The sequence below is a fragment of the Mustelus asterias genome, chromosome 3 (genome assembly GCF_964213995.1).
Source record: "Mustelus asterias chromosome 3, sMusAst1.hap1.1, whole genome shotgun sequence".
Taxonomy (NCBI): domain Eukaryota; kingdom Metazoa; phylum Chordata; class Chondrichthyes; order Carcharhiniformes; family Triakidae; genus Mustelus; species Mustelus asterias.
The window spans coordinates 156,088,728-156,115,151 of NC_135803.1; the positions used below are offsets into that span (position 1 = coordinate 156,088,728).

The 26,424-nt window shown below is 43.6% G+C and overlaps 1 protein-coding gene across 1 annotated transcript in view; it reads left to right on the forward strand.

Moving 5' to 3' along the window:
- The first annotated feature begins 12,063 nt into the window (after window positions 1-12,063).
- The window catches only part of rab7a (RAB7a, member RAS oncogene family), a 31,462-nt gene continuing 17,101 nt past the window's right edge, over window positions 12,064-26,424 (forward strand). The window contains exons 1-2 of the mRNA XM_078209996.1: window positions 12,064-12,226; window positions 24,500-24,561. Coding sequence (XP_078066122.1) covers window positions 24,509-24,561 — 53 coding nt within the window. The 5' untranslated portion in view covers window positions 12,064-12,226; window positions 24,500-24,508. The remainder of the gene's footprint in view (window positions 12,227-24,499; window positions 24,562-26,424) is intronic.

Below are 26,424 nucleotides of genomic sequence, written 5' to 3' on the forward strand. Positions count from 1 at the left end.
AGTAAAGTAAAGCTGAGTTAGCGTCTGGGTAACCTTTCATCAGAACTGGAGAAATAAAGTGGGGAGGGGATGGGGGGAGGATGAAAGTGTGTGATAGAATGGAGAGTCAGAGAGATTAAATGACAAAAAACACATGGTGCAAGGTTCACCTATCCGATTCTCCTCAATCTCATTGGCTGAGATCATCTGACTCAGGAGAAATCAAGATTGAACCTGGAACATCTGATGTATCAGCCTGATGCACACTGAGTATCTCATTAACCAAGGTAACACTGACATCATATTACTGCCTTTACACCCAGTCATTGTGAGAAAATAAGAAAGCAATTAAAGTATTCTGAGGCATTGTTACTCTTCAAGACCAGAGAAACAGTGTGAAGCTCCCTCTACACTGTCCCCATCATACACTCCCAGGACAGGTACAGCACGGGGTTAGATATAGAGCAAAGCTCCCTCTACACTGTCCCCATCATACACTCCCAGGACAGGGACAACACGGGGTTCGATATAGAGCAAAGCTCCCTCTACACTGTCCCCATCAAACACTCCCAGGACAGGTACAGCATGGGCTTAGATATAGAGCAAAGCTTCCTCTATACTGTCCCCATCAAACACTCTCAGGACAGGTACAGCACGGGGTTGGATATAGAGTAAAGCTCCCTCTACACTGTGCCCATCAAACACTCCCAGGACAGGTACAGCACGGGGTTAGATACAGAGTAAAGCTCCCTCTACACTGTCCCCATCAAACACCTTAGGGCACATGGCTGATTGGTGAGGCAGATGGAGTTTAATTTAGACAATTATTACAGGTAATCAAGTCTTGTCACATATCATCTACAGCAGAACATTCCAGTAAAGATAAGGAAACAACACTCGGTGAAGGAACCCGGAAAGCAGAGTGTTCAGTTTTCAGAGAAAGTCAGCATTAAGTGACAGCATGGATTACCAGCAAATGATGATTCTTGTCCACCTGGGTCTGTACCTTTAAGACTTGATTACCTGTAAAGACTCGCATTCCAACCATTATTTTGTAAATTGAGTTTGTGTCTTTATATGCCCTGTTTGTGAACAGAACTCCCACTTACCTGACGAAGGAGCAGTGCTCCGAAAGCTAGTGGCTTTTGCTACCAAATAAACCTGTTGGACTTTAACCTGGTGTTGTGAGACGTCTTACCTGGACACTGTCAGGGCAGGAATGCTCTTGACCTCAGCACCAGAGGGTCATTCCTACCTGACAATGGGGTATCAGTAACATTCGTCAATCAGCTGTCTCCAAATGAATTGAAACTATTTCACATCATGCTGCAAAGATAGCCATCACAAGACACTTGATTCTGATGAGTGATTGGTATCCCCAAGGTTGAATGACTCATGGATTGCACACACATGACTCTGCTGCTCCCTTTGTCAATTATCATGCATATTTCAACGGGAAAGTTTCTCTTTGCTCTTTCTCTATCACTTTGCTGTTTGAACAAAGAGCAGTACAGCACAGGAACAGGCCCTTCGGCCCACCAAGTCTATGCCCCTCTAATATTTTCTTGCCTCTATGTGCTCCATGTCCCTCTATTCGCTGCCTATTCATGTATCTATCCAGATGCCTCTTGAACGTTGTTATAGAATCTGCTTCCACCACCTCCTCCGGCAGCGCGTTCCAGGCATTCACCACCCTCTGTGTGAAAAACTTGCCCCTTTACATCCCTTTTAAACTTTCCCCCTCTCACTCTCAACCTCTGCCCTCGAGTAATTGACCCTTCGACCCTGGGAAAAAGACTCTGACTATCCACTCTATCCAAGCCTGTCATAATAGAACATAGAAAAGCTACAGCACAAACAGGCCCTTCGGCCCACAAGTTGCACCTTCATCTTGTAATCTTGTAAACCTCTATCAGGTCCCCCCTCATCCTCCAACGCTCCAATGAAAACAATCCAAGTTTGTTCAACCTTTCTTCGTAGTCCATATCCTCCAAACCAGGCAACATCCTGGTAAATCTCTTCTGCACTCTTTCCAATGCAACAACATCTTTCCGGTAGTGTGGCGACCAGAATTGTACACAATACTTCAAATGCGGCCTAACCAAAGTCTTATACAGCTGCAACATGATTTTCCAATTCCTATACTCAACGCCCCGACCAATGAAGGCCAGCATTCCATACGCCTTCTTGACCACCTTGTCCACCTGAGTTGCCGCCTTCAGGGAACTGTGGATCTGCAGATCCCTCTGTATGCTAATATTTTGAAGGGTTCTACTATTTACTGTATACTTTCCTTCGTATCACCTCACATTTGTCCGGGTGAAATTCCATCTGCCATCTTTCGGCCCAGGTCTCTAGCCAATTTACATCCTGCTGTATCCTCTGACAATCCTCCTCACTATCCGCTACTCCCCCAATTTTTGTATCATCTGAAAATTTACTAATCAGACCACTTACGTTTTCATTTATATATATTACAAACAACAAAGACCCCAGTGCTGATCCTTGTGTGCAATACCGCTTGTCACAGACCTCCAGTTAGAAAAGTACCCTTCCACTGCCACACTCTGCTTTCTATGCCCAAGCCAGTTTTATATCCATCTTACCAGTCCACCTCGGATCCCATATGACTTCACCTTCTGTATCAACCTGCCATGAGGAACCTTATCGAAGGCTTTACTAAAGTCCATGTATACAACATCCACTGTCCTGCCCTGGTCAATTTTTCTTGTCACTTCCTCAAAGAACTCAATCAAGTTTGTGAGACACGACCTCCCCTTCACAAAACCGTGCTGCCTATCGTTAATAAGCCTATTCTCTTCCAGATGTGAGTACATCCTGTCCCGAAGAATCTCACCTCTGATGTGAGGCTCACAGGCTGTAATTTCCCGAGTTGTCTCTTCTGCCCTTCTTAAACAGAGGAATAATATTAGTTACTCTCCAGTCCTCTGGTACCTTGTCTGTGACTAAAGAGGATACAAAGATTTTGGCCAAGGCCTCAGCAATTTCTTCCCTCGCCTCTCTCAGTATTCTGGGATAGACCCTATCTGGCCCTGGGGACTTGTCCACCTTAATTCAAACCCTCCAATACCTCCTCCCTTTTTATCTCAACATGTCCTAGAATGTCAACAATCTCTTTTCTACACTCACCATCCACCGCATCCTTCTCCTTTGTGGATACTGACGCAAAGTACTCGTTAAGGACCTCACCCACCTCATCTGGCTCCAGACACAAATTTCCTCCACTGACCTTGAGTGGACCTATCCTTTCCTTAGCTACCCTCTTCTTCCTTACATATGCATAAAAAGCTTTGGGATTCTCCTTAATCCTGCCTGCCAAGGACATTTCATGGCCCCTTTTTGCCCTCTTAAGTCCCTGTTTAAACACTTTCCTGCTATCTTTGGATTCCTCAAGAGACTTATCCGTTTTCAATTTCCTGAAATTTATGCATGCCGCCTCCTTTTTCTTTTTCACTAAGCGCACAGTCATCCAGGATTCCTGAATCTTGCCATCGTTATCCTTCATTTTTACAGGGACATACGAAAAAGTGAGAGGGCATGGGATCCAAGGGACTGCTGCCCGGTGGATCCAGAACTGGCTTGCCCAAAGGAGGCAGAGAGTGGGTATAGATGGGTCTTTTTCTAAATGGAGGTCGGTCACCAGTGGTGTGCCCCAGGGATCTGTTCTGGGACCCTTGCTGTTTGTCATTTTCATAAAAGACCTGGATGAGGAAGCGGAGGGATGGGTTGGTAAGTTTGCCGACGACACGAAGTTTGGTGGGGTTGTGGATAGTCTGGAGGGATGTCAGAAGTTACAGAGGGACATAGATAGGATGCAAGACTGGGCGGACAAGTGGCAGATGGACTTCAACCCAGATAAATGCATAGTGGTCCATTTTGGTAGGTCAAATGGGATGAAGGAGTACAATATAAAGGGAAAGACGCTTTGTACTGTAGAGGATCAGAAGGACCTTGGGATCCGGGTCCATAGGACTCTGAAATCGGCCCCGCAGGTGGAGGAGGTGGTTAAGAAGGCGTATGGTGTGCTGGCCTTTATCAATCGAGGGATTGAGTTTAGGAGTCCGGGGATAATGATGCAGCTATATAAGACCCTCGTCAGACCCCACTTGGAGTACTGTGCTCAGTTCTGGTCGCCTCACTATAGGAAGGATGTGGAAAAGATTGAAAGGGTGCAGAGGAGATTTACAAGGATGTTGCCTGGATTGAGTGGCATGCCTTATGAGGATAGGCTGAGGGAGCTCGGTTTTTTCTCCTTGGAGAGACAAAGGATGAGAGGAGACCTAGTAGAGGTGTATAAGATGTTGAGAGGCATAGATCGGGTGGACTCTCAGAGGCTTTTTCCCAGAGTGGAAATTTCTGCTACGAGAGGAGACAGGTTTAAGGTGCTGGGGGGTAGGTACAGGGGAGATGTTAGGGGTAAGTTTTTCACACAGAAGGTGGTGGGCGAGTGGAATCGGCTGCCGTCAGTGGTGGTGGAGGCGAACTCAATAGGGTCTTTTAAGAGACTCCTGGATGAGTATATGGGACTTAATAGGATGGAGGGTTATAGGTAGGTCTAGAAGGTAGGGATGTGTTCAGCACAACTTGTGGGCCGAAGGGCCTGTTTGTGCTGCAGTTTTTCTATGTTTCTATACTGGTCCTGAATTGTTAACAACTGACTTTTAAAAGACTCCAAATAGCCGCCCCCAGTCTATATTCCCTAGCTCCTGCCTAATACTGTCGTAGCTAGCCTTCCCCCAGTTTAGTACTTTCACTCTGGCACTACTTCTATCCTTTTCTACAAGTATCTTGAAACTTATAGAATTATGATCACTTCCCAAAATGGTCCCCCACTGAGACATCAATCACCTGTCCGAGCTCGTTTCCCAGAATCTGGTTCGACTATCTACATATTGCCTCAAGAAACACTCTTCAGTCCAAGAGTGGGGGGAGATGACCACTCTGTACTGCCTTCTTACTCTTCCTCTGTATGGTGGTCATCCATTCCCTATCTCCTCAGTAATTTTTATCTGCTGTGTGACCAACTCACTGAACATGCTATCCATGACTTCCTCAGCATCGTGGATGCTCCAAAGTGAATCCATCCACAGCTCCAGAAGCATCAAGCGATCTAACAGGAGCTGCAGTTGGACGCACTTCTTGCACGTGAAGGAGCCGGGGACACTGGAACATAGAACATAGAACATTACAGCGCAGTACAGGCCCTTCGGCCTTCGATGTTGTGCTGACCAGTGAAACCAATCTAAAGCCCCTCTAATCTACACTATTCCAATATCATCCATATGTTTATCCAATAACCATTTGAATGCTCTTAATGTTGACGAGTCCACTACTGCTGCAGGCAGGGCATTCCACTCCCTTACTACTCTCTGAGTAAAGAACCTACCTCTAACATCTGTCCTATATCTCTCACCATACAATTTAAAGTTATGTCCCCTCGTGTTAGCCATCACCATCCGAGGAAAAAGGCTTTCACTATCCACCCTATCTAATCCTCTGATCATCTTGTATGCCTCTATTAAGTCACCTCTTAACCTTCTTCTCTCTAACGAAAACAACCTCAAGCCCCTCAGCCTTTCCTCATACGATCTTCCCACCATACCAAGCAACATCCTGGTAAATCTCCTCTGCACCCTTTCCAACACTTCCACATCTTTCCTATAATGCGGCAACCAGAACAGTACGCAATACTCCAAGTGCGGCCGCACCAGAGTTTTGTACAGCTGCAACATGACCTCCTGGCTCCGAAACTCAATCCCTCTACCAATAAAAGCTAACACACCGTATGCCTTCTTAACAACCCTATCAACCTGGGTGCCAACTTTCAGGGATCTGTGCACATGGACACCCAGATCCCTCTGTTCATCCACGCTACCAAGTATCTTACTATTAGCCCAGTACTCTGTATTCCTGTTACTCCTTCCAAAGTGAATCACCTCGCACTTTTCCGCATTAAACTCCATTTGCCACCTCTCAGCCCGGCTCTGCAGCTTATCTATGTCCCTCTGTAACCTGCCACTTCCCTCCGCACTGTCTACAACTCCACCGACTTTAGTGTCATCCGCAAATTTACTAATCCATCCTTCTACGCCCTCATCCAGGTCATTAATAAAAATGACAAACAGCAGTGGCCCCAAAACAGATCCTTGTGGTACACCACGAGTAACTGAACTCCAGGATGAATATTTCCCATCAACCACCACCCTCTGTTTTCTTACAGCTAGCCAATTCTTAATCCAAACCACTAAATCACCCTCAATCCCATGTGTCCGTATTTTCTGCAATAGCTTACCATGGGGAACCTTATCAAACGCTTTGCTGAAATCCATATACACCACATCAACCGCTTTACCCTCATCCACCTTTTCGGTCACCTTCTCAAAGAACTCAATAAGGTTTGTGAGGCACGACCTACCCTTCACAAAACCATGTTGACTATCCCTAATCAAATTATTCCTTTCTAGATGATTATAAATCCTATCTCTTATAATCCTTTCCAAAACTTTGCCCACAACTGAAGTAAGGCTCACCGGTCTATAATTACCAGGGTTGTCCCTACTCCCCTTCTTGAACAAGGGGACAACATTTGCTATCCTCCAGTATTCTGGCACTGTTCCTGTAGACAATGACGAGACAAAGATCAAAATCAAAGGCTCTGCAATCTCCTCTCTAGCCTCCCAGAGAATCCTAGGATAAATCCCATCCGGCCCAGGGGACTTATCCGTTTTTACCCTTTCCAGAATTGCTAACACCTCTTCCTTATGAACCTCAATCCCATCCAGTCCAACAGCCTGCATCTCAGTACTCCCCTCGACAACACTGTCCCTCTCCAGTGTGAATACCGACGAAAAATATTCATTTAGTGCCTCTCCTATCTCTTCAGACTCCACGCACAACTTCCCACTACTGTCCTTGACTGGCCCTAATCTTACCCTAGTCATTCTTTTACTCCTGACATACCTACAGAAAGCTTTAGGGTTTTCCTTGATCCTACCCTCCAAAGACTTCTCATGTCCCCTCCTGGCTCTTCTTAACTCTTTCTTTAGGTCCTTCCTGGCTAACTTGTAACTCTCAAGTGCCCTAACTGAGCCTTCACGTCTCATCTTAACATAAGTCTCCTTCTTCCTCTTCACAAGAGATTCAACCTCTTTAGTGAACCACGGTTCCCTCACACGACTGCTCCCTCCCTGCCTGACAGGTACATATTTATCGAGGACGCGTAGTAGCTGTTCCTTGAACAAGCTCCACATTACAATTGTGCCCATCCCCTGCAGTTTCCTTCCCCAACCTATGCCACCTAAATCTCGCCTAATCGCATCATAATTTCCTTTCCCCCAGCTATAACTCTTGCCCTTTGGTATATACCTATCCCTTTCCATTGCTAAGGTAAACGTAATTGAATTGTGGTCGCTATCACCAAAGTGCTCACCTACCTCCAAATCTAACACCTGGTCTGGTTCATTACCCAGTACCAAATCCAATGTGGCCTTGCCTCTTGTTGGCCTATCTACATACTGTGTCAGGAAGCCTTCCTGCACACATTGGACAAAAACTGACCCCTCTAAAGTACTAAAGTACTCTAAAGTACTACTAAAGTACTCTAAAGTACTCGAACTATAGCTTTTCCTTTTCAGGGAAGGGTCCCTGAATTCCCACATCGCACAAGAGGAGCATGCCACGGGTGTGGGATCTCCTCCCATGACTTAGCCTTAAGTTAACTTGCAACAACAACTACAATGCCAAGAGAAAAAAAGATAAAAAAGAAAAGAAAAACTACTTACCAGTCACCACCAGGATTGCTGGCATAATGGACAGTGAGGAAGGTTATCTCGGATTGCAACGGCATCTTGATCAATTGGGCCAGTGGGCTGACAAATACCAGATGGAATTTAATTTAGATAAATGTGAGGTGATGCATTTTGATAGATCGATTCGGGGCAGGACTTACTCAGTTAATGGCAGGGTGTTGGGGAGAGTTATAGAACAAAGAGATCTAGGGGTACAAGTTCATAGCTCCTTGAAAGTGGAGTCACAGGTGGACAGGGTGGTGAAGAAGGCATTCGGCATGCTTGGTTTCATTGGTCAGAACATTGAATACAGCAGTTTGGATGTCTTGTTGAAGTTATACAAGACATTGGTAAGACCACACTTAGAATACTGTATACAGTTCTGGTCACCCTATTATAGAAAGGATATTATTAAACTAGAAAGAATGCAGAAAAGATTTACTAGGATGCTACCGGGACTTGATAGTTTGAGTTATAAGGAGAGGCTGGATAGACAGGGACTTTTTTCCCTGGTGTGTAGAAGGCTGAGGGGTGATCTTATAGAGGTCTATAAAATAATGAGGGGCATAGATAAGGTAGATAGTCGACATCTTTTCCCAAAGGTAGGGGAGTCTAAAACCAGAGGGCACAGGTTTAAAGTGAGAGGCGAGAGATACCAAAGGGTCCAGAGGGGCAATTTTTTCACACAGAGGGTGGTGAGTGTCTGGAACGAGCTGCCAGAGGTAGTAGTAGAGGCGGGTACAATTTTGTCTTTTAAGAAGCATTTAGACAGTTGCATGGGTAAGATGGGTATAGAGGGATATGGGCCAAACGCGGGCAATTGGGACTAGCTTAGTGGTAAAAACTGGATGGCATGGACAATTTGGGCCAATGTTGTAAGCCTCTATGACTCTCTGACCAGCCAATCACTTACCTGATGGCTGTTACATCACGGTTCGATTTCTTTCTATCTCTTACTTGCCCTCGAGGCTCCCTCGCAGGTCCCCCTCTCCAGTCCTCCCGAAGATGAGCTCCTCTTTCCCCTCAGCACCAAATTCCCACTCAGCTCCAAATTTCCGATACCCTCACTCTGGCTGAATCTCACTCAGGCTGCAGTTTATTTCCCACTGGTTTGTTTGTGATTGGTTACACCTCATTATTCCATTCAACAGTTGGTTACTTGTAGCTGCAGTGATGGAATCATCTTCAGAGTCATAGAAATTTACAGCATGAAAGGAGGTTCTTCAGCCCATCAACACCATGCTGGTCTCTAAGGAGAAAAGAAAGACCTGCATTTTTACCGTGCCTTTCACAACCACCAAATGTCTCAAAACCTCTTTTTGAAGTGCAGTCACTTTGTCATGAGAAACCAGCCATCCATCCTAAAGTCACTTTCCGCTTTGGGTGCAGAATTTCAAAGTTTAAGATAGGGACAACCAGTTTGCATCCAGAATCCCACAGAAGGTACATAGCAACTAGCTGAGGTGGCAGGGATTTGATGAAATCATTACATACAAAGGAGCCACGGTGAGATGTAACTGAAGACAAATCAGACCCATTCCAGCTCCTCAACCATTGCAAAGTCCTACTGTATTGAGGACAAAATTCCCAGTGCAACCAGGAACAACATCCTGGGATGACAATCCCACAGTTCAATGTGAACAATTACTTTGCAATTCTGCACCCAAAGCGGAAAGTGACTTTAGGATGGAAGGCTGGTTTCCCATGACAAAGTGACTACACTTCAAAAAGAGGCTTTGAGACATCTGGTGTTGTGAAAAGTGCTGTAAGAATGCAGGTCTTTCTTTGCTCTTTGGTGGGCAGCATGTGTTGATGGGCTGAAGAACCTCCTTTCATGCTGTCGATTTCTATGACTCTGAAGATGATTCCATCATTGCAAGGTAACCATAACAAGGTCTGGGTGTACCAGCAGATGACCTCTACGTTTTACACACTTGTAGATTCATCAGTCTGATACATTTATGTAATAGTAAACACAACTAAACACTAACATGTATTGTGTAAATAGTTATACCTCTTTAGCATGGAATAAAGTAGCTTTCAAAAGACAGGGGGTGCTGTAGTAATATGCCTTTAAAGGATAGCGGCATGACATCACTCAAAGGGAAATGTGTCAAGTTTTGATTTCACTTTTGCTTTGAGCAGAGCGCACACGCACAGCTCTGATGTCTTCAAGCTTTATACTGTAACTGGTCTTTATACCTGTACCTCGTCTTAATAAATGAACCCACAACATGTTTACTCAATCCCTTACAATTGATTTGGTGCCTTGTTTTTTGCACAGTAAATAAGCCAAAGGTATTATATCATCGTAATAACATGACAAGCAATTCCTACTTTTCCTACATAGGTGATAAACACTAGTACAATGGACTTGATCTTTCGTCTTTTCCTTCCTGTCAATTTTGTACATTTCCTAACTACATTGAAGGTGTTATGAAAATGTAAGTTGTTGTTGTTGGAAGGTTGATTCAATGAGTCTCTTTCAGGGAAGGTGTTTGTGTTGGGTACTGCTGTGGTGCCCCTGCGGCACGGTGGCACAGTGGTTAGCACTGCTGCCTCACAGCACCAGGGACCCGGGTTCGATTCCCAGCTTGGGTCACTTCTGTGCGGAGTCTGTAACTCTACTGGAAGAGCCACACTGGCATCTATCCAACAATGTGGAAAATTGCCCAGGTATGTCCTGTACACAAAAGCAGGACAAATCCAACCCGGCCAATTACCGCCCAATCAGTCTACCCTTGATCATCAGTAAAGTGATGGAAGGGGTCATCAACAGCGCTATCAAGCAGCACCTGCTCAGCAATAACCTGCTCAGTGACGCCCAGTTTGGGTTTCGCCAGGGTCACTCAGCTCCTGACCTCATTACAGCCTTGGTTTACACATGGACAAAAGAGCTGAATTCCAGAAGTGAGGTGAGAGTGACAGCCCTTGACATCACAGCCGCATTCGACCGAGTGTGGCATCAAGGAGCCCGAGCGAAACTGGAATCAATGGGTATCGGGGGCAAACTCTCCGCTGGTTGTAGTCATACCTGGTACATCGGAAGATGGTTGTGGTTGTGGAGGATCAGTCACCTCAGCTCCAGGCCATCACTGCAGGAGTCCCTCAGGGGAGTGTCCTAGGCCCAACAATCATCAGCTGCTTCATCAATGACTTCCCATCCGTCATAAGGTCAGAAGTGGGGATGTTTGTGATGATTGCACAATGTTCAGCACCATTCACAACTCCTCAGATACTGAAGCAGTCCATGTCCAAATACAACAAGATCTGGACAATATCCAGGCTTGGGCTGACAAGTGGCAAGTCACATTCATGCCACACAAATGCCAGGCAATGGCCATCACCAATAAGAGGCACTGTAACCACTGCCCCTTGACATTCAATGGTGTTACCATTGGGATCCCCCACTGTCGACACCCTTGCAGTTACCATTGACCAGAAACTCAACTGAAAAACTCAAACTCACCACATAAACACAGTGGCTACAAGAGCAAGTCAGAGGCTAGAACACTGCAGGGAGTAACTCACCTCCTGACTCCCCAAAGCCTATCCACCAGGCACAAGTCAGGAGTGTGATGAAATACTCCCCACTTGCCTGGATGGCTGCAACTCCAACAACACTCAAGAAGCTCAACACCATCCAGGACAAAGAAGCCCACTTGATTGGCACCAGATCCACAAACATCCACTCCCACCACCACCGATGCTCAGTAGCAGCAGTGTGTACTATCTACAAGATGTACTGCAGCAATTCACCAAGGATCCTTAGACAGCACCTTCCAAACCCATGACTAATTCCATTTGGAAGGACAAGGGCAGCAGATAAATGGGAACACCACCACCTGCAAGTTCCTCTCAAGTCACTCACTGTTCTGACTTGGCAAAATATAGCCGTTCCTTCGCAGTCACTGGGTCAAGATCCTGGAATTCCCTCCCCAACGGCATTGTGGGTCAACCCACAGAACATGGTCTGCAGCGATTCAAGAAGGCAGCTCACCACCACCTTCTCAAGGGCAACTAGGGATGGGAAATAAATGCTGGCCAGCCAGCGACACCCATGTCCCACGAATACAAAAAGGTACAGGGAAATACTTTTCAAAAATGACACAAAGAAACAATAGTTAATTATATCCGGACGATATTTCTCCAGAATGGCTGTGTCCTGAAGATTCCTCGGGACTCCAGGCCAATCCTGGAGGGTTGGCAACCCGATTCACTCTGACTCCCATCCAAGGAGCGCAGCGGGCGCTAGGACCCGGCGGCCAACCCCGGAAGACAAGTGAGGGGGCGGGGCGGCGCGGTGACGTCAGACGTGGTGACGCACCCTCCGGCTGATAAGTGGCGACTGGGAGCAGTGGCTTTCGACAGGGAAGGCGGCGAGGATCGGAGAGAGCGGCCCCGGCTTAGAGAGAGCACAGTCAGCCCACCCGCTTCAGGTCAGTCCCGGTAGGGCTTCCCACAGGGATCGAGGAGGCGCTCCCGCCCGGAGGAGGGAGGGGAATGCGGCCTCTGGGAGCCGGGCCCAGCGGGAGGCTCGAGGCCTGCCCAACGGCTGCGCTCGCGCCGGCGAGAGCGGTCCGGGGTCCCTGGCAACCGCCCCCGGGCCCCTAGTAACCGTGCCCTGTGAGTGACCGGAGCTGTGGCTCGCGGGCCCTGCAGCAGCAGCATCTGTCCTGTATCAAATATTCATCAGCTTCCCGTGCGGGTGGGGAGCTCTCTCCCTCTTTAACAATCGTTCAGCAAAACAAAAAGTCAAACATTAGCCAATAACCTGCTCTACACGCTGCGTTTGCTGCCAACTTTTTTTTTACCCAATATAGTTTTAAATCTCTACCACGTTTGTATTCCCAAAGCATTCAGATTTGAAGCATGATTTCACTTCATGTGACGTGTATAATCTCTTTTTCGAGAGCTTGTGTAGTTTTATAATCTTGCTACTTGATGAAGCTTTTTCTTCCCCTTTCTGGCAAGCATAGAATGTTTGATCTGAGCTGTTGACAGGTCAATGTATCTGTGGACCCAGTGGTAACTTTTAAACTGCCCCAAGTGTATCTCGGCTTCAGGGTGACTAAGCTCAATTTTGTGGAGTGGGCTTTGTTTTTAATGCCTTTTGCAAGCCCTTTATTTCCGTGTTTATGCTAAAAACACAACTCTCATTTGGCTGGTGTTGTTCAGTCTTTGTTGTTTTTTTAAGCCTTGTTCAGGAAGCTTTTTCTGGGTGCAAAAGTGAAATTTTGCTTGTCAAAATGCCAGGTTTTGGGGTGTGCCTCTTGTGACACTGCACCCCAGTTTCATTATTTACTGTCACATTGTGCATTTGAATGTGCCATTACCTTTTGTGACTTCTGTTTACTGGATGTTGACTGGCTTTGTATCTAGGCTGGATGATGAACAGTTGAATGAACCAACTGGGACCTACTTTGTGGCTAGCTGGGTTTCATGTTACAGCATTTGTCCAATTGGAGGTGGTTCTGTGTAAATAAGATTGTGGTGCTGGGAGTCTGAAACCTGCTCCTTGTGATCCTTGCAGCTGATAAACACATGACTTAACATTACACTCTGAATCCAGTGTCCAAGCCCAGTTCATATATGTTGCCAAGGGTATTTCTGTGGTAGGATTGTTTGCTTTGGGGCATGACTAATACTACAGACTAGTGAGCCAGTCACATGGCTGCTTTCCTGACAGCTTGTTTTTAATTGTTTAAAATATTTTAGTTTTTTGTGTAGATATTTTGTTAGTATTGGATGTAAAAGGCACAGCTGTTCATGTTTGGGTTATCACTTTACTCAGTCCTCCTGAACTATTCCATGAGACATGGAGTAGAATAGTGCTATCCCTTCCAGAGTTTTAATGAAATTACTTTCTTTCTGGACAAATTCCATGAGGTTGTTTCCCTGTGTCTAGAACTGGGGATTACATTGGAAAGGGGTTGATAATACATAAATTTCAGTCTTCAATTGTGAATCTTGGAAATTTTCTACCTCCAAGGTGTTGTAGATGGTCAGCCATGATATTAACTGACAACAGGCTTGAATGGCAACTCTTTTATTTTGCTGTGAAAATAATTCTGGCTTGTGCTCTTGAGGATTTTTCAAAGTATTGATTTGAGGGTGGAATGCTGAAACTTGATGGCAAATTTGCCAGCAATTTACAATGGCATGATGTCATTGGGATTCCAGTGATATGAAATATGGCGGTGGGAGCAGCTGTAGGTGAGAATTGAGTGCTCTGTAAGTGCCTTTGAGTACTGGTGTCAGTAATTTGTGACACGTACCCAGTGTGATTCAGCTGAATGTGTTAATGGATCTTTACAGAGTCAGAGGTTTATTGCATGGAAACGGGCCCTTCAGTCCCACTTATCCATGCTGCCCCTTTTTAACCCTTAAGCTAGTCCCAATTGTCCACTCTTGGCCCATATCCCTCCTATATCCATGTAACTGTCTAAATGCTTTTTAAAAGATAAAATTGTACCTGTTTCTACTACTACCTCTGGCAGTTTGTTCCAGACACACACTCAAAGAATTGCCCCTCTGGACCCTTTTGTATCTTCCCCTCTCCTTAAACCTATGCCCTCTAGTTTTAGACTCTCCTACCTTTGGGAAAAGATAGACGATCAAGCTGTTCTATGACCCACGTTATTTTATAGACTTCTATAAAATTCCTAGTAGAGGTGTTGCAACAGGTTAATGGGTCCTGGGTACTTGTGTTCCCCTTGATCACTGCCTGTCAGGAGGGTAGGGATGGCAATTTTGCAGAGGATTGAAACATCCAGGGCCAAGCCAGCTGATAAAACCACTTCAGAAGTAGTTTTGCTGACAAGTTGTCTTTTGTTCCCACAAGCTGTTGTAGATGGACTGGCAGGGGCTCCATGTCACTTAATTCAGGAATGGGCTGCACCTCTTCTGAATAATTGAATTAGAAGTACAATGATGTTTTCACATGGAATTCGGACTCTGGTGGTGGCTTGCCTTGTACTCTTCAGCAAGGTACTTGATAGCTAATTCTCCTCGTGACTCCACTTTGGGTTTATTCCTGATTTTGTTTCACAAAGTGGAGTGTCTTGTTTCCCCTCATCCCCTCAGCTTTGACTTGTGGTAGTACATTTGGCGATGTAGTCCACAAGTTTGTGGTTCATATGTCAGCCCAGAAACTTGTACATAATCCAGCTGACATGGGTGCTGGGGTTGTCTTTTTTGATGTGATGCTAAACTGGGGCCCTGCCTGAGTCTCAAACAAATTTAATAGCACTTGGGAAGAGCAGAGAAATTTTAAATTCCTTAACATTGTTGATACTAAGGTATCGTTTGAAGCCAATAGGAACACCATGATCATAAGGCATTGTGAAATGAGAACTGTTTGTGTTCCAGTAGGCAGGTTTATTGGACTTGCTGGATCAGTAATTGGCAATTAGTTGCAAATGCCTCCCATGTGTTCAAAACCCAGGTAGCATGGTGTTACCACAAAACATACCTGTGCATCTAAACAAAGCAGAATCCCCCACTTCTGTTTATCCTGTTTATTTCCTGGCTCCAGTTCCACAAGTACCATTTTCCTTCCACTCCAGGAACTGAGGTATCGCATTTTGAGATTTCCAATGGTTCTTTCCTGTGCTAATCTCCCTTGCATTTCCTGCTTGAGTTCCTGCAATGTGAGGACCTGCCATTAGTATACACTAACATCACATGAGATTCTCTATTCAAAAATATGTACTGACAGTCTTAAATTTCTAAATGTTGGGACCTTCAGAAGGATCTGTCCTATCTGTGAATTTTTATTGCAGGAACTTGTTTGTTTGGCACTGATGTGCCCAGATGTCAAAACTAATGCGCATCTTTTAATTTTGACCAGATTCCCTATATATTTGTATTGGGAATTTTTTTCCCAATACCAATATATAGGGAATTATGTTGAGTCTGAAATGGTGCTTGCACAGGCACCACCAATATAATGCTTCTGCATTTTAGTAGTGGTACAGGAATTGAGAACCCTACATTAAAGCTGTTTTAGATCATCTGCAGTAAGTACAGACATATCCCTAGATTTTGTTTTCAAGTCTGGTATTGCTGTGAGTTAGTATTAAGTCATACAATGTGGAAAAGGCCCTCCGGCCCAATTTGAAGGACATTCAGCTGCTCTCCTGAACTTGAGCAGAACCCAAACTATACAGGACATCAGCTGGTCTCTGGCTGCTGTTAATATGAAATAACTTGGTGTTTTGTTGTTTGTTAGCATGTTCTATTCATGACAACCCAAATGTGCACCCTTAACAGAACATGAGGTTAAACAGTTCTGGCTAGAGTATTGTATGTGGCTTCTAATTAACCCTGAATTCTCCTTTTTTGTTGGAGAGAAGTTTCACCTCTGTTTAAATAGACTCTTTTTTGTATTTAATGTATGAAATTATCAGTGGGTAAAGGCTCTTGTATGTGCCTGTAAGGAGTGGTTCATTTTGGGATGCAGAATGCAAGGGTTGCAGGACAAATTCTGACAGTCCATTATTTTAGAAATGGTTTCAAATGACTAAAATCAAGGAAGTTTGCTAGTAGTTTATAAATCACTAGTTTGACTCAGCATTGTCCAATTCTGGATAGCACAGGAAAATTAGTCCATGGTATATTTACCAGAATGGCATGGAGTTGGGGATGTCAGTCCTGTGGAGAGAAAGGAAGCTTCAGTTCACCTTGAGGAATGACTTTTGAGCTGATGAGCAATCCCTGAAAGGGTGTTAGAAGCATATTCTATCCTGTAAGAATTAATTGGGTATATATACTTGATAAAGGAGACATTTGCAGGATTATTCAGTGGGGGAGGGGGGAGCAGTCTGCTTTATGAATGGAGATTCTGAATTGTCTCCAAAAATCATTTGGGATTGAACAGTTAAATACAATACCCAAGTTCACACCAATGAAATGAAGATGGTTAGATGCTTAATTACTTGGGAGGGGCAGTACTATTAGTGTATCCCATTGTAAGTAATTGTAGTCAGTTGGTGTTTCTCAGGCATTGCAAGTGCCAGCTTGTTGCTTGCCACAATTAATATTTTAATAAATCTGCAAGCAGGTTGCCTTCAACTCTGGTTAAAATAGTAATGTTGTCATTGTGTAAAGTCCAACGCCGGCATTTCCATCATTGTGTAAAGTAAGCATGGACTTGGTTGGGTAACAAAGCCTTTGAGGCTTAAGCTTCACTGAGGAAATGGAGAATGTTTCCTCCTGACCAGTTTTCTAATCTGCAATATTTCACCCTGTTCTTGGTTTGCTAAGATGTGTCATTGCAGCCACCTCTACCCACTGCAGTGGAAACCTGTCACCTGTAGACTCTACCCTTCACTGATCTCTGGTTATATGCACCAGCTTGTGCTGGGCACACTTGCATCTTATTCTTGCCTACCTCCTTGCAATTTATCATTTGGATCCCTCTAGTCCTTCCTGGTTTGTAATGTCTGTCTGTTGAATGCTCTGAATCTGACCCAAGCTATAAAGTGTCTTGAGGCTGTTAACCAATGCAAGTGACAAATTGGTAAATTGTGATTTCTCTCAAACAGGGGTCACTAGCTGGATAAAATTGGTTCCTGCAAGTGGGGTGGCAGTGGTTAGCACTATTGCCTCACAGCACCAGGGATCCAGGTTCAATTCCAGCCTCGGGTCACTGGAGTTTGCAGATTCTCCCTATGCTTGTGGGTTTCCTCCAGGTGTTCGTTTCCTTCCACTGTCCAAAGATGTGTGGGTTAGGTTGATTGGCCATGTTAAATTGACCCTAGTGTCAAGGGATTAGCAGGGTAATATGTGGGGTTACAGGAATAGAGCCTGGGTGGGATTGTTTGCTGCAGACTCAATGGGCTGAATGGCCTCTTTCTGCACTGTAGGGATTCTAATCCGACTAAATTACATAAGTAATTTCTCAAGCACGAGTCCAAACAACCAATGGTGTGACCTGCTGATCACAACTTCCTTCAGAGAAACTGAATTTGAAACTAGAGATAGCAATAGAAACAGCTAGCAACTTTCTCTTTGGTGCTGACTTGTCTCAGACCACAGTACTGAAGGTCCTTATCACTGTCATCATATTTGTGACTGACACTACTATCTTTTTTGACCTGCAGCTCTGGATGTGGTTGACCATCATTCATGCTTCTCTTTGCTGTTGTCTGATAGCCAGAGAATGATCTATTGGCTGCATTTACCATTCCTGTTCAGTTACCTGTCTTTCACCCTAACTTTAGTCCTATAATTTGTTCTTTCATAGGATCTGGGTATTGCTGGCAAGGTAAGTGTTTGTTGCCCATTCCCAATTGCCCCTGAACTGAGTGGCTTGCTAGGCCACTTCAGAGGGCAGTTAAAAATCAACCACACTGGATCTGAAATCCTGTGTAAATTTCCTTCTGTAAAGGAGATTAATGAACCAGATGGATGATCATTTCAGTTGCAATTAGACTGGATTTGAATTCAAATTTCACGAGCTCCTATGGTGTGATTTGAACCCATGTCCACCTTGTGGGTCAAAATTGTGGGAACACACTCTCCTCCAGCACTGGGTATGTACATACACCGTGGATTGCAGTGGTTCAAAAGACTGCTCTTTTGAACCACTTGAGGGCAAGTAAGGATAGGCAATAAATGCTGGCCCAGCCATTGATGCCCATGTCCCAAGAATGCATTTGAAAAGAGAAATGGCCTTGTTTTCTGGATTACAATTCCAGTAACACTGCTACACTGTCTTCCCTATCCTTTGTAATCTTCTCCAGTCCCACAACCCTCATATCTGCATACCTCTATTCTTGCCTCTTGCAAATTCCTAGTTTTGCATTGCTCTACCATTGGCTGTCTTCAGCTGTAAAGGCCTTAAGCTCTAGATCTCAAACTTTGTCCTTTTAATCTAACTCTTTCTTTGGGATTCTGATCATTTTCCTAATCTTGTCATACTTTGAGTATTATGTTAAGCAGTGCTATATAAATCGAGGTTGAAAGTCCATTTTGCACTGATCCTGTGGTCCCCTCCTAATCTCTTGCTATGCTGACACAATTGCATTTACTTTTCCTAATTTGGCTACTTTATTCCACACAATAAAGCAAACTACAGATTCTGGAATCAAACAAAAACAATGTTGGAAAAGCTCAGCTGATCTGACAGCATCTGGGAGAGAGAATAGAGCCAGCATTTCAAGCCTGGCTGACCCTTCACGCACTGCACAATATGGTGTCCTATTGCATGGATCTTTATAAACTAGCACCAACTCCTAATGCATTATGAAACTTTTTTAAGAGGGTGGTGGGTGCCTGGAACTTGCTGCCAGGGGAGGTAGTGGAAGCAGATACAATAGTGACTTTAAGGGGCATCTTGACAAATATGAATAGGATGGGAATGGAGGGATATGGTCCCTGGAAGGGTAGGGAGTTTTAGTTGAGTCGGGCAGCATGGTCAGTGCAGGCTTGGAGGGCTGAAGGGCCTGTTCCTGTGCTGTAATTTTTTTCTTGCGTGTTTCCAGCATTTTATTGACCTGTCACTTTCTCAACTCCAGTTAATTAGTTGATTCTTGTCATGTCTTGAGCTGTTATCTCCTCTCCAGGATTACTACAGTAAAATGACCATTCTCTAGATTATCACTTATTGACAGTGAACTGTACCTGTAGAATTGGCTGTTGGCCCTAGCAGTCAATTGAGTGGTAGGTTGGTGTTGAAGGCAGGACAAGCATTAATTGCCCTTGTTGCCAAGAGCTCTGGAGTTGAATGTAGGCCAGACCAGTTAAGGATGGAGATTCCATTCCCTAAAGGGTATTAGTAAACCCAGCTGGATTTTTACTATAATTCAACCATTACTAATTTAACTTGAATTTCATCAGATTTGATTGGTGCATCTGGAGAGCCTGGGCCTCTTATCACTGCACTATTGTCTTTCCTCCCCCACCCCATGCAATACACTTAATTAAACTTGAGTGCCACAAATATTTTTCTGCTTTTTTTCTATGTAAAAGCAGATTGCTCATGAGCTATCCATTTGTAGTAGTTTATTGGCAGCCCACCTTGATATGCTGCTTGTCTAACTTTCTTTAATGTAACTAGTATAATTACCACTGTGCACTTGTCTAGTGGTTTGGATGCAGTGACCTGTCAGAACTGCTTATTCTCCTCTAAGGCTGGTTTATCACAAATTTTGGATATCCTACCTTAAATATTGGTGCTCACAATTGGATCTGAAATGCTAACTAGATGTTTAACTCTGCTGATCAGCAGAATCTAATCTTGCCCTCTCCTGATGTCCACAATTCCAGCAATCTTGGCATCAACTCTTCCTACTCCCCATGTCTTCCCAGCTGTTTTAGTGAAGTAATTAAACCTGATGTCTTTAACTATGGATGCTGAAAATTTAAGTGTGCCCAGAATACTGAAGATGTGGCAAATGGGGTTGCTGGAACAGTTCAGGTAGTGTCTACTGGAGATGTTTTGGTTCACTGATCTCTATGAACATTTCTTTAGCTTTGGCTAGGTTAAGTTGAACTTCAAAAATCATCTTTTCAGAGCTGACTGTGTGGCCTTTTGGGTAAAGTGTCTGACTTTGGTGTTTGTAGTAATGATATCAGAAAATTGCAGGTTTGAGTCCTGTCACGGTCGTTTCTGGTGGAGCATCCTGGGAAAAGATCTCCCAGGGACTATTTTGCCACCAGATGTGAAAGTTTAGAATTTTACCCTCCCATGCAGTTGAGAACTGGTTTGTCAGCCACTGGAAAATGAATGAGACCAAAGATGTGCCGGTTAGGTTGACTGGCCATGCTAAAATTGCCCCTTAGTGTCCTGAGATGCATAGGTTATAGGGATTAGTGGGTGAAATGTGTAGGGATATGGAGTAGGGTCTGGGTGGGATTGTGGTTGGTGCAGACTTGATGGGCCAAATGGCCTCTTTCTGTACGTAGGGTTTCTATGAATTATTATGGGAGTCAGAATATTGGGCCATGAACATGTTTGACCAGCTCAGTGCTCTGACTTTTGGTCAGGAGGTAATGGGTTCAAGCCCTTCAACACATGGGGTAACCTGGTATTACTCTTGCATTGGGAGAGCCATCTTTTGTGGGAAGTTGCCTACTTGGGTGGATTTAAAATAGCAGTGGAGTTCTGGTCAATATATATTTCAAGTAATTTGGTCATTTCCTCATGTGGGAATTTGCTGTGCACATTGGCTGCTGTTTCCTACATTGTGACTTACTACACCAAATACTTTGGCTACAGGGTCATAGGTTATATAAAAGAACAAAGATACATTTTTATTCTTGGCTTGGGCAGTAGTTGAGGAGAAACCAGAGCTGCTCAAACCTGAGGCAACCTCAAGTAGGACTCTGAGCTTTATAGCAAGTATGAATCCTTCTGACTTTCTGGGCTCCAACTATGCAGATCAGGAATTGAGTGAATCACAATTGTTACAACACTTGACCTGTCACCTGACTTCTGTCAAAGTAACTTGCCTGATGCCACTCCCTACCTTTTTTCAGGATTGAAATGTAACCACTTTTGACCAAGAAAAAATAAATGGGAGTCCAAAATAAGTCTTGCAGACCTTCAGTAACTTGACTGACAGATTTGGTGTTGGGATTAAATAGTTGTATTTTCAGACTCTCTCCATTTGGTCACTTGTAAATCTGATAGTCGAAAGGGGTGCATCTCATGGATTTAATAGGTGGATGCTAACACATGAATATGTTTATAGTTGGCAATGGTGGGGTGTTAATGGAGACAAAATACTCGTGCTCCCTTCCTTTCCAATATCAAAATTATCATGGTTGGTAAGCTTTCCGATTGAATATTGGAAGGAAGGTGAATGAGGTGATGGTGAATCAAAGGTGATGGGTAGGTCCAATGTGTGGGAAATTGGCAAATCACTTGATGCTAATTATTAGAAAGCTATTTTTGTGAAATCTGGGGTAATTGATTCTATAGACAAAGATTTAATTTCAATGAGCATGCCACAGCATAACTGGCTCAAACAGTAATATGAAACTTAATCCAGAACAAGATTGATAGTAAGAAAGCTGCTTTTAATAATGTGCAGGAGTGTCCAATGAACCTCAGATGTAAAGCTATCTTTCAACTGAAATTCCCAATTTAACTTTGTACCTAGATTTCACAAGGACAGCTTTGTTGCTTTTCCAGAAATAAATTAATTTTGAATTTAGGATTTTCCTAAGCATATGAAGCTTTCAGAATTCTTATTACCCCCTGTACTTGGAATTTACTTTCATTAAGATGAATGGGGACTGACTAAGTTGAAGCTGCAATCTAGTTTAAATGTACAACATTCTGGAGGGGCTTGAGATTGTTCCACTTAATCAGGGAATTTACAACAGACCCTGTCTCCAGATCAGGCTGATCATTGAGGACTGAGATGAGAAATTTCTTTGCTTGTGGTTGTGAATTGTTTCTGTACCCTGGGATATCAGAATAGAGAAATGATATATGATGGGGGAAAATGGAGTTGAAGCTCACTTAGCCATGATCATAAACAGCAGAGTCAGCTCAATGGGCCATGTAGTATACTCCCATTATGAATTGTGGTCCTATAAACTTCTGCAATGTCTCCTTGTCTAGTGCTCTGGTAGTAGCACTTGTCTTCTAGCATGTTTCTTACTGTCAAAACACCCTCTACAGGCCAATTTGGATTAGTGTCAGCCTGTTTCAGTATTGGGTCAAGTCTGAAAACAGCTATCTCAGTTTCATTTTATAAGGATGTAATTGGTGCCTTGGACACAACTGGTGCAAAACTAATGCTAATTTTTAAATGTTTCAATGGAGGGTGCTCATCTCAATTTTATTACATAATCTGCCTAGTGTGCATGTTTGGATGAATGGGTCTTTCTGTAAGCATGTGACTGAACAAAAGTATCTCGTACATATTTATTCTATAACACTGCTAAGAATTTAAGATGCTGGTGTAGATGGCTTATGGTCACTGTTTCAGTGCTTGCATTTGTTTTGGTCATTGATGTTGGCAACCAAATTTGATTATTGTTCACATGAGCACTTCATAAATGGACACTGTCCTGATGTGGCTGTTCATACATTTACCTTGGTCCTGAAAATTAAAATGGATGCCACCTTGCTAAAACATTGAAAGTCAGAACTATTGGCTACCAGGAGAGGTCTGGTGTAATTGAGGATATGCAAGCCAGCAACATAGCCACTTTTTTTAAAGCTAGTATTGATGGCATGATTTGTGGGTCTGATTTTGGGCTTCCAGGCATATCAATTTGCCCAATACCCCTAGACTCATTCACTACAGTGTAGGAGGAGGCTGTTTGACCTGAGTCTGCACAAACTCTGAGCATCTTGTCCAGGTGCACCCCCTTCCCTGCTAATCCTCCTAACTTGCATCTTGGAGCACTATGGGGCAATTTAGCATGGCCAACCCACTTAACATGCAAATCTTTGGACTGTGGGAGGAAACCCACAGACACATGGAGAACATGCAAACCCCTTCTGCCTTAAGAAGTATGCAAATCTCAGTAAATTCATAAAATGGCATCCAATATAGATGACAATACTGGCAATCATTAATTTACACCCCTGAGGTATCAGTAGCTACATGGAAGTGTTTGCAGCATTCTCAGGAGAAATAAGGAATGCTAATGAACAAGTCTGAGGTGACTTGGGCACCAGTATTGCCCTGCCCCTTTCAGGCTGATGGAGGACAAGTTCAAGTCACTGCTAAAGTCAGCTTTTCTTGTGGGATGGTGTGGCTAGCAAGGCCAGCATTTGCCCATCCTTAGCTAAAATGACAACCTTGAACTGAGTGATTTACTACTTTAATCTGTTCATGTCAATTGTATTTGCCTTATTTGAAATGCAAAAATCTATTGAAGTTCCCCTTCTAGAATGCAGAACTTCAGAAATGTCACCATGTATAGTTAACAATCTTTGTGGTTACTGCTGTGTATATGAGCCAACCTAATGTTGGCTGATGTTGGGGAGACAGTTGGGATGTAGATTGGAATTGGAGGATTAAGTGGAAGGTTGTGTCTCTCCTTTTGCCTCCAGAACTCTTGTATTCATTTTCTAGTTTGTTCCTAACCAGCTAATGGGATACAAATGGGCATGGTGGTCTGAATAGTCATCTCTGCTACTGGTTAACTTGTTCCATTACATGACTGTTCTTGGAACAGTCAATTTTGGAGGGAAAGCCAAAATAAGGCTGGACATGGCTTCAAAATGGAAATTAGTAAATGGGTTTCTCTTGATCTGATCATTTTGATTGCAGGTATCTATTTAAACTCGATCTGGCTTTCATTTGCTGTATTTGCCAAAGTGACCAGAATCAAGTGCTATGTCAGTGTGTGCAAAAGAAACTGACAGGCAGCTGAATGTGAAACTAACTAGTGTATTATGCAGTGTTGCTGAAAAATTAACTGGGGTTGCAGTGGGTACATTTGTAGAAAGGATGCAGCTTGTTTTGCTTCCCCCCCCCCCCCCCCCCCCATATTGCTCAAATGCCCTACAATGTAGTAGTGAACCAATCGCAAGGAGGCAGGGCATAGGGTGCACCACAATGGTGATTCACCAATGTTTCCTCATTGCATGGCCATTCATCCTGTACTCAAGATGTAAAGGTGGGATCCTGCAACTTGGCGCATGTAGTGTGAAGTTGCAGGCAGGTGTAGTGAGCTCCCTGAACATTTCCATCTCCCCTGTGAATAAATGTCTAAACTAAATCTCTTTTTTCTTCCAGCTTTAAAAGATGACGTCTAGGAAGAAGGTTTTGCTGAAAGTTATCATCCTGGGAGATTCAGGGTAAGTAATAGTTTCACTTCCTTGAACACATAATTATACTTTTGCCCATCTCCATGAAGTAGCTGAAAAGGATTACAATTTGCAATGGATTCTGTTCTAGCTTTTTGCTATTTAAATGTTAAATCATTTCCTCCCTACTTGCAAATGTGTTTGTGCAAGATGTTCTAACTAAAAGCAAGTAATCCATTTGTTTCTGTAGTGGCCTTCATTCGGTTTATTTGATTTGGTTCAAAGAAAGCAACTTTAGTGATCATCTTGGAAGCTCATTCTAAAGCCCAGACCTTGCTATCTGAACAAAAGAATGAGGAGCAGGAGTAGGTCATCCAGCCCCTTGAGCCCATTCTGCCGTTCAATGAGCTCATGGTTGATCTTTTTATGGACTCAGCTCCACTTACCCACCTGCTCACCATAACCTTTAATTCCTTTACTGTTCTAATATTTATCTATCCTTGCCTTAAACATTCAATGAGGTAGCCTCAACTGCTTCACTAGGCAGGAATTCCAGATTCACAACCCTTTGGATGAAGTTCCATGTCCCCTAGTTCCAGCTTCACCTGCCAGTGGAAACTTCCCTGCTTCTATCTTATCTATTCCCTTAATGTTTCTATAAGATCTCCCCTCATTATTCTGACTTCCAATGAGTATTACCCCAGTCTACTCAGTTTCTCATGAGCCAACCCTCAACTCCAGAATCAACTTCGTGAATCTCCTCTGCACCCCCTCCAGTGCCAGTATATCCTTTTGTAAGGAGACCAAGACTGTACACAGTACTCCAGGTGTGGTCTCACCAGCACCTTATACAGCTGCAACATAACCTTGCTGTTTTTAAACTCCATCCCTCTAGCAATGAAGGATAAAATTCCATTTGCCTTAATTACCTGCAAACCAACTCCTTGTTCTTGCACAAGAACACCCAGGTCCCTCTGCACAGCAGCATGCTGCAATTTTTTACCATTTAAACAGTCCATTTTGCTGCTGTTCCTATCTAAAATGGATGACCTCATATTTACCAACATTATACTCCATCTACCAGATTGCACCCACTCAGACTATCTATATCCTTAGTTACTGCCAAATTTGAGGACATTTGATCATTCTGTACATATTGAAGTACCAATCATTGCTGATCAGTGTGATAGAACTAGTTCTCTTCAATTTTCAAATGAGCCTGACTTCTGACCAAGCAGCATGACCCAAGCACAAAGCACCTTGCCTATTGTACACATGAAACCATGCTCTAGTTTCAGCAGACCAAACCACTTACTTGCTTGTAGAGTAAAATAAAGATTATAATTCAACAAATTATTTGAACAGGGGCCCAAAGTGTCACAATCTGACAGCCAGCCACATGGGCCAGGTGACCAGAGGAATTGGCAAGTTTCATTCCTGTGCATAAATCTAAGTAGTGCAATCTTGGGCATTGGCATAGAGAGAATTTGATTTGAATGCAGAGTGGTGAAAGCAGATTAGATCATTTTGCCAAAAGAGCTGAGAATTTTGCTGGGTTGAGAGCAGAGTAATATTGGGATAGCTCTTCAAAGAGCTGGCAAAAAATTAGCTAAGGAATTGTTAGTGATTTCACTTAAGGTATGAATTTGTAACCAGTTTTAATTCCAAGCATTCCAGTTTAATGAGACAAACAAGGACAGTAATTCAATAATTTCTTGACACTTTTAGTAGCAACTCTTAACTCTTAAACTTTAACTCTAACTGCACATCAATTTTAACTAAACTGAAGAAGATACTATTGGCCAAAAAATATCCTAGATGTAGAATCTACTTGTATTCTTTAGGGTACAAGGTCTTTTTGCAATGTTTAGCAGTGACAACTCAGACCAACCAAAGAACTCATGTCTTTTATCC